Raw genomic sequence first — 18,063 nt, 5'->3', positions numbered from 1 at the left:
TGCATTTCGAGGGGTTCCTGCTTACAGTGAAAAGGTTCTTGTGAGTCTCATCGGACTTCAATCTTTCTGACTCGAACGGTGGCTTCAGCACGTTAGAATTGCATTTCGATGGACCTTCGGAAACTTTTCTCGTCGTCTATCCAGCTTGACACCCTGCAGGCCAGGACCCCCTTGATCTCTAGCAAGATATAACTACCTGTCACCTCGTCTGACAGTCGTATGCATCCGCATTAATATCTCATCCTCGCGGGAACAACCGTTCGGTCGAACTTTTTTCAAAAAGCAAGTCGAGCACAGCATTCCACTACCCATACCACGGCTTGGGCGGCACAGAAGCTGCATCTGGACCTGTCCAGACCTTGGCGGCTAAGCAGCAGGGTGCGGAAGGTGGCTCGAGGCGAGGCCAGAATCACGAGGAGGTCGAGCAGCGGGTTGACAGAAACAGGAAATTCCTTCCAGATGTTTGGTCGCTTGATCTCACACTCGAAATCCTTGCCGAGGCATTCCGGTCGTTCGGTTACTCTTTCGTCCCGACCTCGTGTTGCTTTCTGTGTTGAAGCACGAACCCTTTGCATACCAAACTGCACTTTCAGCACCTCACCTTTGCTCTTCTCACCATACATCTTCTCCTTCTCAGCTTCCGTAATCCATTAGATTTATCTGACGACTCACCACCAACATCTGCATCAGCTCGACACCATGCTCGTCACTCCTCTTACCGAAAAGCTCGGCCTTCGTGTCCCCCTTGTTCAAGGTGGTATGCAGTGGGTCGGTACCCCTGCTCTCGCTGCTGCTGTCAGCAATGCTGGTGCTCTTGGTACTCTCACCGCCTTGACCCAGCCCTCGCCCGAAGCTCTTCGCAGAGCCATCCGCGAGACCAAATCTCTCATTTCCGAGGACATCAGGAAGGAGCGTGAGAACCACTATGGCTCTTTCGCCGTCAACATCACTCTTCTCCCTTCTATCAACCCACCCGACTACGTCGGATTCGCCAAAGCCGCCCTCGAGGAGGGTGTTCGCATATTTGAGACCGCTGGTAACAACCCAGGAGAGGTCATCAAGGTTGTGAAGGAGGCTGGTGCTTACGTTATTCACAAGTGCACTGCTGTTCGTCATGCTCGCAGTGCCGAGCGCCTCGGTGCTGATATGCTTTCCATCGACGGCTTTGAATGTGCCGGTCACCCCGGTGAGGACGATATTGGTGGTCTCGTGCTCATGGCTAGGGCTGCTGAGGAGCTCAAGATTCCCTTCATTGCTTCAGGTGGTATCGCCAACGGTCAAGGTCTTGCCGCTGCTCTCGCTCTCGGTGCCGTCGGTGCCAACAGTAAGTTTCCCAACGCATTCACTGACTGATCCACACCAAATGCTGACCTCGTGTCTAAAACTTCATTCTTTTCCCTCTTTACAGTGGGTACTCGATTCATGTGCACAAAAGAGGCTGAGATCCACGAGAACGTCAAGCGCGCTATTGTCGAGTCGGACGAGCGCAACACTACCCATATCTTCCGAACCCTCCGCAACACTGCCCGTGTCTTCAAGTAAGTATATTCTAATCCTTTGTTTTGTTCTCTGTTCCTTTGTCTCTTCTGTTTCACGATGGGCGCCTCAACGCCCGAGTTGAGGACTTGTGCCGTCTCAGGTACCAGTGGAAGGGCCCGCCAATGCCAATACCTCAAAGCTTTGACTTTGACAACCCACGTCGACTAGCCCATTCAGTACAATACGGTCGACGCAACATTAAGTCAAGGGCCCTTTCATTGGGTGAGTTTTCGACACTGCATTACGCGGCTCTGTAATGTTACTGATTTCGATGGACTTCTGCTGACTTTGGCTCGATCGCTGCTCTTGCTGACCAACAGCGACGACACGCATGATTCTAGCCACACTGCCTCAGAGCAGAGCAGTGCATCAGCGGCTGACAGCGAGCCCGCACCATCCACTCAACCCGCAGTAGATCCAGACAAGCCGCCCGACATCCTAGACCCAGGCCAGGCGCCCGACCACGAGTTGCAGCGTCAGGCCACGAAAGAAGGCGCAGTCGAGTTGCTCGGCACGCGCGATCCTGATAGCTACACCTTGCAGGAAAAGCATCAGGACAAATGGAAGGCGTGGGGCCTAGCCAAGAGCTATCTCAACGACGAGATCGACCATGGCGCAGCAAACGTTCCGCTCGCCTGGCAAGCTTTCCTCACTGGCATGGTCGACATGTTGCTCTACAGTCGGTCCCAAGTTTGGCTTGCCTTTCAGACGGGAAACATGGTCCAATTCTCGTCTAATATCGCGCAGTTCATCATTCCTGGTGCTGAGCAGTTTCCTCTGCTCACCCTGCTGCGGATTTTGAGTGTGGTCGGCTTCTTCTTGGGATCTTTTATCGGGTTTCAGCTGGGTAGGCGGATCGGTCACCAAAGGCGGGTTTGGCTGATCGTGTCGAGTGTCATTCAGAGTGCTTTCCTCTTTGGAGGCGCTGGCATCTTGCTCAGTCGGCCGAAAAGCGAGATGCCGACCTTCGAATGGTATCCAGCGGTTATTGTCCTGGTTGCTTTCTCGATGGGCATGCAGAGTATCTTGGCGCAGAAGCTGGTTTCGCCGGCGTTTGCCACCACGGTCGCTTTCACCGCAACGTTGACGCAAATCGCTTCAGATCCGTACCTCTTCCATTTGATCCCATCGGAGAAGACGAGAGGCAGGGATCGAAGGATGTTCGCGGTGCTTGCGCTTTGTGTTGGTGCTGGTGTAGGCGAGTCGCTTTTGCATACAAGTGCCAACTTGAGTGGCGGACTGGCAATCAGTGCTGGTTTCAAACTGGTGCTTGCCCTTCTTTGGCTTGTTCCTCGTGGCAAGAAGAGCGGGCCTGTCAAGGAGTCCAAAGCCTGAAGCAGCCTTCTCCGCCGATCTTATTTCCTTCTTGCTTTGGAATTGTCTCCGAGTTCGGATCTGTTCTGCCGCCCTCTGAACACTTTACTCAACCATCTCCTACTTTATTTCCTCCTCCCCTTTCTCTCACTTCATCAACACTTGCAGGAATAAGGTCTCAATGGAAGTCGTTCGCCTCGAGAACCGTCCTGAGGGCGCAAAATTCGAGGACGTCCGAGAGCTCGTTTCCGGTGCACGTGGTAAGACCGTGTACGAAAACGGTGACCTCGACGCTGGTATCTGGTCTGCCGGTATCACTATTGGTCTCATTCACGACATCGTAAGTCCGCCCATCTCCCATCCTCTTGACGACAGCACACGAACGGCAAGCTGACATTACTTTCTCATTTTCTTGTGACAGCCCTCGTGCAAGGACCTTTGTGCAAACATCGAGCGCGACGCTGAGAAACACATCAACCGTCTCAGCTCTATCGTTGCTCAAAAAGGCAGCAGCTCTGCCGCTCGTCCCTCGAAGCTCTAGATTTGCTCTCGGTATTATTTCGCCAACGTCGTTGCTTGGTTAGAATAAAGTTTTGACATTGACATCAGATGAGGTTTTGACACGATCACGAATGACAGTCCTGATCCGTGTTGAAGGTTGAGGTGTCACAAAGGCGGGCCTACGGTCCATCAGCGCCCTTCCTCCACTTCTGCCACTCGTCCCAAATGTGATCGCGATACTCCTTCTCTAACAACACCCTAGCTCCAGTCACAGCGATACCCAATGCAGCCTCTTTGGTCCTATCATGAGCCTCCTGAGTCCTTGCTGCAGCAGCAAATCCGACAGTGTGGTTGCCCTGAGTCTTTGGATCGTCCAAATGAATCGCATATTCAGCATGCAGCGAGGGCAGTGCATAAGTAATGTTCCCAAAGTCAGTTGAAGCGGCAAAATCTGCATCTGGAACATCCAAGCCATATCGCTGACCGAGGAAGTTAGCGTAAGTAGTTGAGAGCGAAGGAGTGTTATGCACATCAGCATAGGCTGTTTGCCAATCGTACTCTCCCTTGCACCCTGTGGCGAGAGCGGCTGCTTCGAAGCATTTCTGCACTCGAGCAGTCAGCGCTTTTAACCCTGACACCGTGGGTGAGCGGACATTGTAGATGAGAGTCGACTCTCCGGGCACAACGTTGGGTGCCCAATTGGTGCCCTTGATGACACCATGCACTCGTTCGGAGGGCTGGATTTGCTGTCGAAGCGCCGAGATATTGTTGTATGCCAGCACGGCAGCGTCTAGTGCGTTAATGCCCTCCCAGGGCGCAGCGCCAGAGTGAGCGGTTCGGCCTTTGTAAGTGACAACGACGGGTTGGACAGCAAGCATGGCGCCCGTACCGGATTGATAAGCTGGATGAACCATGAGACAGGCATCCATGTCCTTGTAAGCGCCCTTTTCTTCGAGCCGGATTTTTCCTCCTCCGCCCTCTTCTGCAGGTGTTCCAAGCAGCACAACTGTTCCTGGAATGTCCTTCGCCACGAGAGTAGCAGCAACTGACAGCGCAGCGGCGACACCAGCAATAGCAATCAAGTTATGCCCACAAGCATGACCAATGCCCGGCAAAGCATCGAGCTCGGATTGGAAGCCGATCACCCTTGAATTTTTATCAGCCTTGTGCGAGAAGGCGACCTTGAAAGCCGTTTCCTGGCCGTAAGCGTGCGGGGTGACTTTCCAACCTTGCTTGCCTTGGAAGTACTTAACTAAGAGATCGTGGGTTCGACGTTCTTCCCACATGATCTCGGGATGATCGTGCATGTCGAGTGACAGGTCTCGTAATTCTTTATCGAGCTTCTCGATCTCGGCTTCGATATTCTTAGCTACATCTTGCATAAGATCGCTCAGCTTGGAGTCGGCTTGGCCTTCAGCATAGCGTACTGAGTGATGGGCGTGCTTTTGCGAGTCCCCGTAGGTGGGAAGATGAGAGTGAGAAAGGCCGGAACCGGTGATGCCGCCACAGCATCGCTGCTGCTGCTGCTGCTCGCTAGCATCGAAAGGTGGCGGGTTGCAGGCGTCGTAGTAGATGGATGCAGAGATAGGGGTCTTCTCTGCGGGCGTCTGTTGAGAGCTTGACTTTGAATGCGAAGAGCACTTGCAATCGCAGTTGCACGTCTTGTTGTTCGGGGCCGCCTTGTTGGCTTTGCCGCGAGTGGGCTTGAGGAAGGCGAAACAGCCTGTCATGGTTGCTCTTCCATATACCGTCTTCGGCAAGGGACGATGACCTAGAGGGACGGGTGTGGAAAGAAGGAAGCAATTGACGGAAGTGACAGTAATTGAGGCTCCGCAGGGAAGCGGCGGCTTGCTGCTCAGGGCATTCTGTGTCGCGCTCAGGTCACCTCACTCGATTGATAGCCGGCCCACGTTGAAGCCAGCCAATTGGCCGTTATTTCTGCCGAGCGCACAGAAGCCAAGCACAAAAGTTGTCTCACTAGTTCCTGACTGCTAGAGATGGAACATGCAAAATGCTATTGCAAATGTAGACTTGAATGTAGGACTAACACTTATATGTAAGCGGCCAAAATCCGGAGAGCAAGCCTTGAGCTTGCTGAACAGTTTAGATCGACACTTCATCTTCCTCTTCCTCTATGACTGACCCAGCGAGAGACGAGGGTCGCAGGCCAAGCGGACTGAGAGCTGGGTCGCGGCTATTGATGGCATCGACAGTCGAAGAGGTTGATAGCAGGCGTGGATCAGATGCAGCCTCCGCATCAGGCTTAACAGCGCCATGAGCAGGAACAGCCACACCTGGATCATCAACAGCCATGCGCAACTGCACCTTCTTGACCTCCCATTCCCAGTCAGTGATACTAATCAACCAGATCATGCCAGCCGATCCGAAGAGAAGAGCAATCGTCAGACCCCACCATAGACCAGCCAATCCAAGGTTGATGCGAGTGAAAGTGAGCACAAGGCCAATTGGAATACCAATGACGTAGTACGAGACCATGTTGATCCCCGCACCAGCTGCCTGCCTGCCTGTTCCACGCAAGACACCACCAGCGATACCACAAATGCCGTCGGCGACCTGGAAGAATGCAAGCAGAGGCAAGATGTACTCTACGAGCTTGATCACTTCAATGTCAGAGCTGAAAAGCCATCCCCACTGCCTGCGGAAGATAAGGAAGAGTGCGGAGTTGAGCCCTCCCATAGCAAGCGAGAGAATGAGAGCAACTCTACTTGAGATCTTGGCCTCGGCAGGTCGGTTGGCGCCAAGAAGGTTTCCCACACGAACGGCAGTGGCCACCGAGGCACCAAACGGCAATTGGTAAGTGACCGACGAGCTTACAAGCAATACCGACTGCGCAGCAAGAGCAACAACACCAAGCTGACTGGTAACCAGACCGACAATCTCCCAAGCCCACCATTCGGCTGCCAGACTGATCATTCCTGCGAATCCGAGGTATAACACGGGCTTGATGCCTTCCCATTTGAAAGCGGCGGTGGTGAAACCATCCCAAGCATCACGAGGGCCGAGTACGCACTGGAAGAAGCAAAGGATGGCCATGAGCCACATGGAAAGAGCGGAAGCAAGTGGGGCGCCGATGAAGCCGAGACGAATGGATTCGGGCCCCCAGACGAGAAGGTAGTTGGCAATGGCGTTGAGTGGTGAGACAAAGATGAGCACGATGGTGGGAGCATGCATGAGACCTTGCGCTTGGAGATATCTTCGGCAAACCTCAAAGAGGGCGTATCCGGGCAAGCCAATAGAGAGGACGGTAAGATAGCGGCCTGCGAGGTAGGCGACCTCAGGATCCTGACCGATGCGGATGAGGATTGCTTCGGCGTTGAGCCAGATGGCAAGGATGAAGGGAAGAATGCAGATGAGGATGACACCCATGCGTTGTGTCCACAGACCGACCGACTTGGGTTGCTGTGTGTAGGCGGAGGGAAGAAGGGTATCCAAGGCCGAGATGAAGCCTGAGAGAACACTAAAGCCTGAGACGTTGGCAGTCATGCTGGAAAGAGAAGCTGCAGCGAGCTCAACAGTGCCCAGATGGCCAAGCGAGAAGACAGAAGCGACTGAGAGCGAGAGTTCCAGGAGATGCGTGGCAAAGATAGGAACAGTGTAGCCAAACAAGACTCGTGCCTCCCTCCAAGCGATATTGTTGTTAGATTCGCGTGCAATGGACTCGATCTGCTCGACACCTGGAAGAGGAGCTTCTCGTATCGAATTGGCCGCAGCCCAGCCGCTAACGCCAGGACCGCCGCTCATGATACTTGCTCCATCGATCGAAGAGCGTCGGACGGCGCCATACGAAGTAGCAAACCCGCTGGCTCCATGATGTGCATCTGCTTGATGTGCCGGTCGACGGTGCAAGAGGGAGGTAGATTCTGTGGCGTCGGCACCATCATTCCTTCCCTCGATTCCGTCCTCATGAGATGTTCTCGCGGCTTTGTGTGAAGCTTGAGCAGAGGTAGAAGCAACAGGTGCTCCCAGTGTGAGATGGGAGGCGGTGGCAGGATGATGTGTGGGTGGATGTGCAGGTCCACCGAGAAGATACTCAGAAGGGATACCTGCTATCTGTGAGTAAGCGTTTACGCTAGGACGGCGAGCGCGAGGTGATACGACAGGTGCTGTAGCGAGTCGACCACTGCGGCTAAAGGCGGGCGCACTACCGACTGCTGAATGATTTGGCGGGAGAGAGATGTTGCTGAGGCCATTGTCCGTGGAGTCATCATGGCGAATAGAGGATGCAGAAGCATCGCCGTCGCCATCTTCATGTTGGTGATCATCGTGAGTGCTTTGGTTTTCATCATCATCATCATCATCTAGTCGAGTGAAGGTGAGATTGTTCGTGCCTCGCGGCTGAGTGGATCCAAGAGCACCAAAGTGCTGATAAGAGCTGGGGTGACCTTGAAGCAATGTGTAGTCCCTCGTTACAGACGAGCCGTAGCGTGGTGTAAAGCTCATTCTGATGAAAGCCTTGTGGGATTAGATGGTGGAGGTGTGACGAGCAGGGTATCAACTCGCTCGGGATGATTGCAAGATAGCGCCTTGCATGTCAACATGCACCTGACCCGCAGAATTTCTCAGAATCGTGTTGCGTCGGTGGCGCGCGATTCTCTTCCAGTCTCTGTGTGTGGAGCTGCTTCTTCTTCTTCTTCTGTTACATTTTCTTCCACACACAAAGGGAACGACGATGAAATTTTGTTCGCATCTCCCTGCCGAGGCTTTTGCCAAAATGGCTCACTTTTAGTGAAATCACATGACCGCATGTTCATGCTCTAACATGACTGCAAACTTCACTTGGTGTTGCCACCTGTCAACTCCCACCAATGCTTGGCTTTCCCCACCAACACTCCTATCCCACTTGACAATGGCACACCCTCATACCTGTCACTTTCCCCTATACACACACACATCAACCAACAGCAGGGGCATATATACTTCTGTTATTGCTTTGTACTTAGTTCCTTTCAAATGCTAACAATTTCACTGCTCACTTGACTGCCCTGATTGTGCTTTCCTCAACAGATTAAGAGTCTGAACACTCTGCTGTAGGAACACTGCCTTGCTTCGCCATGCTGTCCAATCTGTATCCTCACCTGCCTCTGCCACCTGAAGAAAGGGCCTGCCTCCACCTAGCCCAACAAACCAGCATGCCTCCACAAACCCATGATCCAGATGCTGAGAGCAGTGACCTGTCTGACAAACTGCACAAGGAAAGAGCTCCCACTGCACCACACAGGCAAATGCTGGTTGGCACAGAGACCCCTTCATGCTACAATTCTGATGACAACAATGATGGCAATGAAACCCAATGCAATATCAACACCATCTCCAAACTCAACCCTGAAGTGCTCAGGGGCATGCTTATTGAACTAACCAAACACAACAAAGTGAAGAACTCTGATGCATACAAGAAACCCTTGTGCCACTCCAATTTCCACCAGCAACTTTCTTGCACCCACAATGCCCTAAAAGAAGCCCCCAAGCTCATGACCAAAAACTGGTATGCCTGGAACCCCCACTTCAGAGGCATCCTGTCCAACTGGCCTGCAGCTATGAAGCACCTTGATGGCACCATGACCACTGAACACAAGAAATATGACTGTGCCCTGGATGGCAAACTTTGCACTATCCTTCAAAGTAGTGGCCTACTTGCTGGAAATGACAACATCAATTACCTTTTCATATGGCCTGCTGACTCAGAACCCTGGAAACTACATGACCTCTACTGCAGGCTCATGACAGACCTCACAAAGATGGAAAAGATTGCCCAGTTGACCCTGCTCAATGAAGTCAGGAGAATCCATATGTTCCAAGCAAATGTCCAGAAGCTCATTGCTGATATCAATGAACATTGGGCCAAAGCCAAGTCTATGGGTCACACCCTTCCCAAGATCCTCAAAGTCAAGACACTTATCAACCAGGCCAGGTATATTACCTTGTATCATCATCGCATCACCATGCTCAAGGACACTGGAATGGCATTGAATTATGAAGTGCTTTGCACTGCACTCTTCAAACAACAGGACAGCATGACCACCTGAATGGACCACAGGACTGTTGACCTCAAGTCTGCTCAGGCAAACCTGGCTGATGGATAAGTAAAGAATGAGGAGGCTTACTGTCAGGATAAACCTGGACCTGACAGTGTCTGACATTGCTATCATTGCAATGCAGAGAACCACATCTCCAGGTACTGCCCAAGAAAGACCCAAGGAGACATGACTGCCACAGCCCCTGCCTCAACCCAGATGACCACATAGGATATGTGGTGTACCATTGCTTCTGCCCACTGTGTCTCCCTGGATCAGCAACCAAATAACTGGATTGTAGACTCTGGGGCAACAGATCATGTCACAAATGATAAATTGAATCTTGTTTCATCCTGTCATGGGCCTGAGTGCGCAGGAAGCAGGAAGACCCGCTAGTTCATATGAAGGGAGCGCAGGAATCAGGGGATCGGGCAGATCGTAGGATTTGCGGCAGAAGTCGCTGAGATCTGCAGTAGAATCGGCTCTATGACAGATCTCAGTGAGATCAGTATGAACAAGGATGATATCATGAATTCTGATGAGATCAGTAGTAGGAGAGGTCATATAGTAGATTCTGCGGAGAACAGTGACAAGGATGTTCATATGATGAATTCACACATGCAGAGGACCAAGCTCACAGGCGAGGAGGACCAAGCTCTGCCAAGATGGGGAACAAGCTCAGTAAATTGCAGCTGGTTACCACTCAGGGGTTCACAAGATAGGAGTCAAGAGAACAGTCGCCAGTTAGGAGGAAGGAGAACTGTGTCAAGGACACCAGCATATAGTTCATGAGGAAGAAGAGCTGTGTCGAGGAGGTCGACATGCAGCTCAAGAGGGACAGGAGTAGGGTTACAGGGACTCCTGCATAGCACTCGACGAAGGAGGTACTCTCTGGAGAGAGAGTTGGAGCAGTGGTGCTGGCAGCACTGCGAAGAGGTATAAAGCCATACCTTCTCATCACTAAGTGGTTGAGTGGATCCTCATCCACTCTACTCACCATACAACTAGTCAATACTTTAGAAACATAAGTACTCATTAGTTTTCAAGTCAGCATAAGTTGCAATCAATAGATTGCTCCTCATTGAAGCATGTGTGTTGTATCACTGTTTCCTGATGTCCGAAGGCGGTTCTTAGCAAACCAGCAGTCCAGATCTCAATAGAACTGAAGGCAGTCATCCACTGCAGTCCGGGGATCACCTCAAGCATAGTCGACACACTGGACACTTGTGTTGATGCCACCAATCCATATTCACACCAGACCTTTGGTGTCATCAGCAAGTTCGCATAAGTTATTGATCATGCCAAGCTACCTCTGGACAGAGTGTCCGACAGTGGTCAGTCGAAATCTGCAATAGCATCATCACAACTACAGATTCAAGCGAGAAAAGTAATAGAGAAGGCTCTACTGCATATCTTGTGAAGAATCGCAATACCACAAGCGCTGTCACATAACTCGACAGAATCGGTAATAGTATTGATACAACTACCGATCTCAGGTTTCAGGTGCACAACCTCTGACACATCCCTCCCTGCACTGGCTTTGTGAAAACTGCTAGTGGAACAAAGATTTGCATCATGGCTGTGGGTCAGGCCATGCTCAAAGTGAATGGCCATAAAGTACTACTAGACAATATACTTTATGTCCCAGACTCCAATGCAAACCTGATCTCAGTAAAAGAATTAACAAACAATGGTGCACACATGATGTTTGACTCCAAATATGTAACTATAGAGCTGTCAGCTGACAAAATGGTCATCAGCAAACTCAACCCTCAGACAAGGCACTATGAAATCCTGCAATCTCGGCGCAAGGCCCTAGTGATTGGCCCCAATGATGGGTTGTCAGATTTGCCTGAGTGTTTCGACAATGATGCAAAAGGAAACAAATGTGAATTCACCCTGGATTTCATGCACAAACAATGTGGCCACCCAGGCCAAAACAAAACAAGACTCATTGAGAAGATCTACAAAGTTAAAATCATGGATGGTGAATGCCAGGACTGTGTGGTTGGCAAGTCAACCAAAGCCCAGATGGGATGTGGGAGTGGTACACATGCTAAAGACCCTCTAGAATTGATACATGTTGATCTGGCTATGCACTGGTCAATGAAGACTGAGGTCACTTGCTTGCTAGTCACAATTGATGATGCCTCTAGTTTTACATACATGAAACCACTCCAGATGAAATCAGATGCACTGCAAGTCTTGAAAGAGTGGATTCAATATGCTGAGGTACAGACAGGCCATAAGCTCAAAACCCTTTGCTCAGACAATGGGGGCCAATGGGTCTTGGTGGCAGAATGATGCTGGTTTCTGGTGGCAAAAGACATCACCATACACCAGCAAACAAAATGGTAAGGCTGAGTGCATGATCAGAACAATCAGGGAGATGATGATCACCATGATGTGCATGCATTGCCTGCCACAGACATTCTGGCCTTTTGCTGCTGAGGCTGCCACATTCACAAAAAACCTTCTGCCAAACATCAAAAACTGGGTCCCATACCATGTTTTCTACAGGAAGGATCCCTGCAAGCCATTCAACATGCTCTGGACCTTTGGTTGCCTTGCATGGGTCAACATACCCAGGGCAAAGCACAAGAAGCTGGACAAACTGGCCAACCCAGCAATCCTTGTTGGATATGATGAGGAACACAAGGGATGTAAGTTCCTATCTCCAAACCATAACCTGCTGGTCTTTTGGTCCAACTTGGCACATTTCCTGCAAAACAGGTCATGGAATGACTGCACAGACATGACCCAGATCCAAGACACAGACACCCTGCACTACAGCCCTGGGGCCAACACTGCAGACCTCAGCTATGACAATGTCAACACACACAACAAAGAACTCCAACAACCCTTGGATGACATCTACTGCCCAACACTGGAGCAAGATATGTTTTCTGGGGGGAAAACACCACCCCCTGAACTGGCAGATATCACCCTTGACCACCTGGATGGCATGATGGACATGGAACCTGGTTTGACCTCATCGACCATGCCCTCAAACCAGGTGTCCAACAGTTCAGTGGAAAATGGATACTGATCTGAAATGCCACCAGCCTCGCCACTCCCAATCAGAGACCATGCATGCCACACTCAAGACTCCACTTTCTCCAAGTACTCATCAATACAAAATGCACAATACTACCACAACAAGTTTGCCACAAAGCACAAGATGTACCCATGGCTACATCCAACAACACTTGCCAAACTGATCTGCATTTACCCAAGAATGTTCCCACCTGCAGCCAAGATGCACCAGTTCCAGGAGAAGCTCTGGCACCATGGAAAACTAGTGAACATTGGACCTTTCCAGAATACAATGCCAATGTATATACACTTTTGGTCACAAATGTAAAGCCATCAGTGAAAGAAGCATTGACCAGACCCAATCAGATCCATTGGCATGAGGCAATCAAGGCAGAGATGGATGGTCTTGAGAGTATGCATATCTGGGAGACTGTGGACTGGCCCAAAGACACAAACCTCATGGACTCCAAACTCATCCTACAGGTCAAGACTGATGCAAGCAATGTTCCATATAAGTTCAAGGCTAGATTCTGCACACATGGTTTCTCTCAGAGGGAGGGGATTGATTTCAACAAAATCTTTGCCCCAGTGGTGCCTAGGGATTTGATCCAGACCATTCTCACAATTGCAGCAAAGTTCAACTGGGAAATAGATTCCATGGATGTTACACAAGCCTGCCTCAATGCTGACCTACATCATGACATCTATTTGAAACCACCAGAGGGTGCAGAAGTCGCAGCGGGGAAGGTGTACAAGCTCATCAAGAGTCTATATGGCCTGAAGCAATCTGTCAGGGGTCTCGCGCCTGAAACCCAGGTCAGTCTGTCGAGATACTCGGTGACTATCAAACTGTGCAACAGCTATTGTCTCGGTATCTGTCTCGATGAGCTAGTCATTTGGCGACTATCAAGTTGCGCAGTGACAGCAGGTGGCGTTCTTTGTATATACTATTGTAGGTTTCAGCTGACCTCTGTGGACACTCCGTTCAGGGGTAGCTTGGCACAATCAATATCAATATGTAGGTTGTGATGACACCAGGGTCTGGTGTGAGGGTTGATGATGATGAGGTTGATGGTGTTGGTGATAAGGTTGGTGAATGTCAATGATAATGAGGTTGATGGTGTTGGTGATGAGGTTGGTGGCGTCAACATGAGTGTCCAGTGTGTTGACTTGATGCTTGAAGTGATCCCCAGACCGCAGTGGACTACTGCCTTCGGTTCTAACTATATCCGGACTGCTAACCTGCTATGGGGTGCCTTCGGACATCAGGTAGTGGTGATACAACACACACACTATGATGAGGAGCAACCTTGATAGATTGCTGCTATGCTGACTGAAAACTAATGAGTACTTATGTTTCTAAAGTATTGACTAGTTGTATGGTGAGTAGAGTGGATGAGGATCCACTCGACCTTTGATGATGAGAAAGCATGGTTATATACCTCTTCACAGCATCGCCAGCGATGCTGCTCCTGCTCTCTCTCCAGAAGAGTACCTTCTTCATCGAGTACTGTTCAGGGGCCTCTCCTGCTTGGCACCCCTGTGCCTCTTGAGCTGTGTCGACTCCTTCGACACTGCTCCTCCTCCTTGCTATTCTGCTGCTTGTTTGGCACCCCTGTGCCTCCTGAGTGGTGTCAACTCCTTCGACACTGCTCCTCCTCCTCAGGACCTGCTTGCCGGTGTCCTATACACTGCTCCTTCTCCTTTGACCAGTGACAGTTCCTTTGACTCTTGTCTCTTGAGCCCCTGAGTGGTAACCATCTGCATGCTCCTTGAGCTTGGTCCCCTTCGTGGCTGTGCCTGCTCCTTGAGCTTGGTCCTCCTCTTGGCTGTGCCTGGCCTTCCTCGCATATGGCTCAGTGCTCCTTTGCATGTGAGTCCATAGGAGTCCATGGTCTCCATGGAGACTGCACTACGACCATGCTCTCTACTGGTATCGACTAGATCTCTACCTGTGCTCCTTCCATATGAACCAGTGACCCTCCTGCTTCTTGAGCATCCAGGCCTATGACACTACCCCCCTCTTAAGAGCTGAGCTCCGTCGAGGCATGCTCTGGTCTGGTTCATGCTGACTCCTCCTCCTCCTCCTCCTCGACAACATCGCCAACATCACCCTTCCTCTTTCTCTCAACATCATTCTCCTTCCTCCTTCTCTCTCTATTTCTCCTGTTCTCTCCTCCTCTCTCTACTCTGTCTACTCGCTCGTCCCCCCTCCGACACCTCATACTCCTGGATGAGGTCGGGGCAGTTGAGGTTCTCTACTGGTTCCCATGAAGCAGCTTCTTCTGAGTACCCTCTCCACAACACTTTGTACTCTGTAGTCCCATTGTGTGAACGCTTGTCAATGAGTGCTTTGACTTCGAAAACGAGGTCCTCATCTGGGAGTGATGGTATGGTGGGCTGTTCAGCTCATTGAGGAAGAGAACTTGTTCTTGCTGGTTCGAGCATGGAGACATGGAACACATCATGCACCCTAAGGTTTGCTGGCAATGTGATTTGATAAGCTCGGCGTCCTACCCATTCCTGAACTGGGTAGGGTCCTGCAAACCAGGTATCTAACTTGGGTGTGGGTCTCCTTGTCTTCCAGTTTCGACAGTTGATATAGACCATATCACCCACTTTGAACTCGATGTCCTTGTGCTTCCTGTTATACTGGTCTACTGATCGACATTGTGCCTCTCTGATCTGCTCCTGGAGGTACTTGCAATGCTCCTTTCCATCCATGAGGTACTCGAAGCGACCTGGATCATTGACTCCTAGTCATTGAGGGATGTCAGGATGAGCTTTGGGGTTCCATCCATAGCATGCAAAGAATGGTGAGACACCAATGCTGTTGTGGACCATGTTGTTGTATACAAAGGCTGCAGTGTCCAGCAGGTCGGCCCAGTCATTCTGCTCATAGTTGCAGTACATCCTTAGGTATTGCTCTATGACCTGATTGACCCTCTCTGTCTGACCATCAGTTTGAGGATGGTAAGCCATGCTAAGTGAGTGCTTCACACCCATTTGTTCTGCAAATGCCTTCCATGCTCCTGATATGAACTGCCTGCCTCGGTCCGAGACCATGTGATCTGGGTATCCGAAGAGTCTAACCATGTGTCCATATAGCAATACTGCAGTCTGTTTGGCCGTGACTGTCTTATGGGTTGGAGCTAGTATGGCAAACTTGGTTAACCTGTCGACAATGACTAAGATAGAGTCATAGGTCTTGGAGTCATACTTCTTTGATGGTGGTAGTCCTTCGATGAAGTCGAGGGATATGGAGCCCCAGGGCCTGTCTGGTGTTGCTAGTGGCTGTAGCAAACCATATGGACGGTGACGAGGAGCTTTGTACCTAGCACATACAGGACAACTTGCTACATAGTCTGCAATCCAAGCTGTCATGTTTGGCCACCAGAAGTGTTGTTGGGCTGCCTTGATGGTAGCATCTCTCCCTATGTGTCCAGCAGTAATACCATCATGGCATTGGGTCATCACCATGAATTGCAGATGCTCTACAGAGAGAGACTGTCCATCTACCTCTTGGCACTCCTGGAGTGTCGGTTGTTGGTCCTCCCTGGCATGATCACTTTGGGGATAACCAACCTTCCTCCACTGTACCATAGGTCATCCTTGACCTCGAAGGGCTTCTTCACATGTATCTCCTGTAGCTCTTGGTCTAAGGGCTGGAAGATCTTGACCAGGTCTCTGAGACCTTTTGATGCTATGGACTCCATCGAGATCATAGGGGCCACTAGGATCGAGTCATGGTCTGCTGTCTCCTTGAACACTCGAGGAGGCAGTAGTTGCCTCACATTGTGATCCTGCTCTTCACCAGCTGGTTGCATGTCTGTCCTTCTGGTGAGAGCATCAGGTTCACCACCTTTGTCTCCTGGTCGATACTGCAATATGAAGTCGAAGTCTGCTAGTAGTATTGCCCATCGAGCCTGTCAGCCTGTGATGCATTTCTGTGACTTGAAGTACTTGAGAGCTTCATGGTTGGTGAGGATGACCAGTTGACTTGGTAGTCCAGCTAGCATGTGTCACCACTGAGTAAGGCAGGCGACCACAGCTAGGAGCTCCTTGTCATGGATTTCATAGTTCTTCTTGGCAGAAGACATCTTCCTAGAGTAGAAGGCCACTGGATGCCATCGTCCTTCATGCTCCTGCTTGAGTACTCCTGCTATAGCAAAGTCACTTGCATCAGTCTCCAACCTTGTTGGAAGGTGGTAGTCAAAGTGCTGAAGCACTCCTGCTGATGTGAAGGCCTGGATGAGCTTGTGGAAGGCCTGTTGGGCCTCCTCTGGTAGCTTGAACTTCTTGAACCATTCTATAGGCTTTACCAGTGATGTCAAGGGCTTGGCTATGTGAGCAAAGTGGGCTATGAACCTTTGATAGAAGTTGGCAAAACCCAGGAACCTTTGGATGTCATGGATTGACTCTGGCATTGGCCACTCCTTGACAGTGTGCACCTTTTCTGGGTCCATCTCTATGCCTGTCAGCTTGATGATGTACCCCAGGAACTTGACTGTCTTGGTGTGGAACTCACACTTCAACAGCTTAGCAAAGAGCCTGTTGCTTCTTAAGCAAGTGAGGACCTCGGTGACATGCTTCACATGTGCCTTTTCAGTGTCACTGAAGATCAGGAAGTCATCTAGGTATACTACCACATATACCCCAATGATGTCTCAGAAGATGTCATTGATGAATGACTGGAAGTGAGCCGGAGCATTGGCTAGGTCAAAGGGCATCACTAGGTACTCATAGAGTCCCAACTGAGTGCCAAAAGCTGTCTTCCATTCATCTCCTTTAGCAATCTGGATGACCTTCCTGAGTAAGAACAGCTGCTCCTCAATGAGGGGCAGTGGTGCCCTGTTCTTGACAGTGATCTCGTTGAGACCTTGGTAGTCCACACAGAGTCTGAGACCTCCATCCTTCTTTGGTACGAAGAGCACTGGTGATCGTGCCAGGCTCTTTGATGGTCTTATGAACCCCTTCTTGAGGTTCTCATCCAAGTACCTCCTCAACTCGGACATCTCCTTGGGTCCCTTAAGGTACAGGGGCCCTTGAGGTGGCTTACCTCCTTCTATCAACTCAAGGTGGAGATCATGCTCAGTATGATGGGGCAGCTTGTCTGCTTCCACTTCATCAAACACATCTAGCAGGTGTTGGTATGGCTTTGGTATGTCTGCAGCCATCACCACCTTGTCCACCTCCACCTCCATCTCTACTCCTTTGTCTGTGCCTGTAGGTACAAAACCAAAGGCCGGGAGTGATGATGGTGGGTCCTCCAACAGCATGAACCCTATGGGTCCATCTTCCAGAGCTGCTTGTAGTATGCGCTCTGCTGAGACAAACTTGTTACCATGAAGGGTTGTGTCAGGGGTCTCGCGCCTGAAACCCAGGTCGGTCTGTCGAGATACTCGGTGACTATCAAACTGTGCGACAGCTATTGTCTCGAGATACTCGGTGACTATCAAGTTGTGCAGTGACAGCAGGTGGCGTTTGTTGTATATACTATTGTAGGTTTCGGCTGACCTCTGTGGACACTCCGTTCAGGGGTAGCTCGGCACGATCAATATCAATGTTATGATGACACCAAGGTCTGGTGTGAGTGTTGATGATGATGAGGTTGATGGTGTTAGTGATGAGATTGGTGATG

General features: G+C 50.6%; 5 protein-coding genes across 5 annotated transcripts; 2 read left to right on the top strand and 3 right to left on the bottom strand.

Annotated features, from left to right (window-relative positions):
- Positions 1–699: 699 nt before the first annotated feature.
- On the top strand, positions 700–2,874 carry UHO2_02389 (uncharacterized protein; the record flags this gene model as incomplete). Its single annotated transcript, XM_041555177.1, has 4 exons — positions 700–1,324; positions 1,409–1,528; positions 1,743–1,761; positions 1,860–2,874. 4 exons carry the CDS (start codon positions 700–702, stop codon positions 2,872–2,874), a joined length of 1,779 nt encoding a protein of 592 aa, XP_041411111.1.
- Positions 2,875–3,533: 659 nt separating this feature from the next.
- UHO2_02388 (uncharacterized protein) lies at positions 3,534–5,084 on the bottom strand (the record flags this gene model as incomplete). The annotated part of the gene is made up of 1 exon (XM_041555176.1): positions 3,534–5,084. One exon carries the CDS (start codon positions 5,082–5,084, stop codon positions 3,534–3,536), a length of 1,551 nt encoding a protein of 516 aa, XP_041411110.1.
- A 373-nt stretch (positions 5,085–5,457) lies between these two features.
- Positions 5,458–7,815, bottom strand: UHO2_02387 (uncharacterized protein; the record flags this gene model as incomplete). The annotated part of the gene is made up of 1 exon (XM_041555175.1): positions 5,458–7,815. One exon carries the CDS (start codon positions 7,813–7,815, stop codon positions 5,458–5,460), a length of 2,358 nt encoding a protein of 785 aa, XP_041411109.1.
- Positions 7,816–8,426: 611 nt separating this feature from the next.
- Positions 8,427–9,398, top strand: UHO2_02386 (uncharacterized protein; the record flags this gene model as incomplete). Its single annotated transcript, XM_041555174.1, has 1 exon — positions 8,427–9,398. The coding sequence occupies one exon, from the start codon at positions 8,427–8,429 to the stop codon at positions 9,396–9,398; it is 972 nt and encodes a 323-aa protein (XP_041411108.1).
- Positions 9,399–15,182: 5,784 nt separating this feature from the next.
- Positions 15,183–17,599, bottom strand: UHO2_02385 (uncharacterized protein; the record flags this gene model as incomplete). The annotated part of the gene is made up of 4 exons (XM_041555173.1): positions 15,183–16,016; positions 16,040–16,303; positions 16,469–17,036; positions 17,115–17,599. 4 exons carry the CDS (start codon positions 17,597–17,599, stop codon positions 15,183–15,185), a joined length of 2,151 nt encoding a protein of 716 aa, XP_041411107.1.
- Between the last annotated feature and the right edge of the window lie 464 nt (positions 17,600–18,063).

The sequence above is a fragment of the Ustilago hordei genome, assembly GCF_900519145.1.
Source record: "Ustilago hordei strain Uho2 genome assembly, contig: UHO2_contig_04, whole genome shotgun sequence".
NCBI lineage: Eukaryota > Fungi > Basidiomycota > Ustilaginomycetes > Ustilaginales > Ustilaginaceae > Ustilago > Ustilago hordei.
The sequence above is the reverse complement of the archived record's forward strand: the minus strand, read 5'-3'. Positions and strand labels throughout refer to the sequence as shown.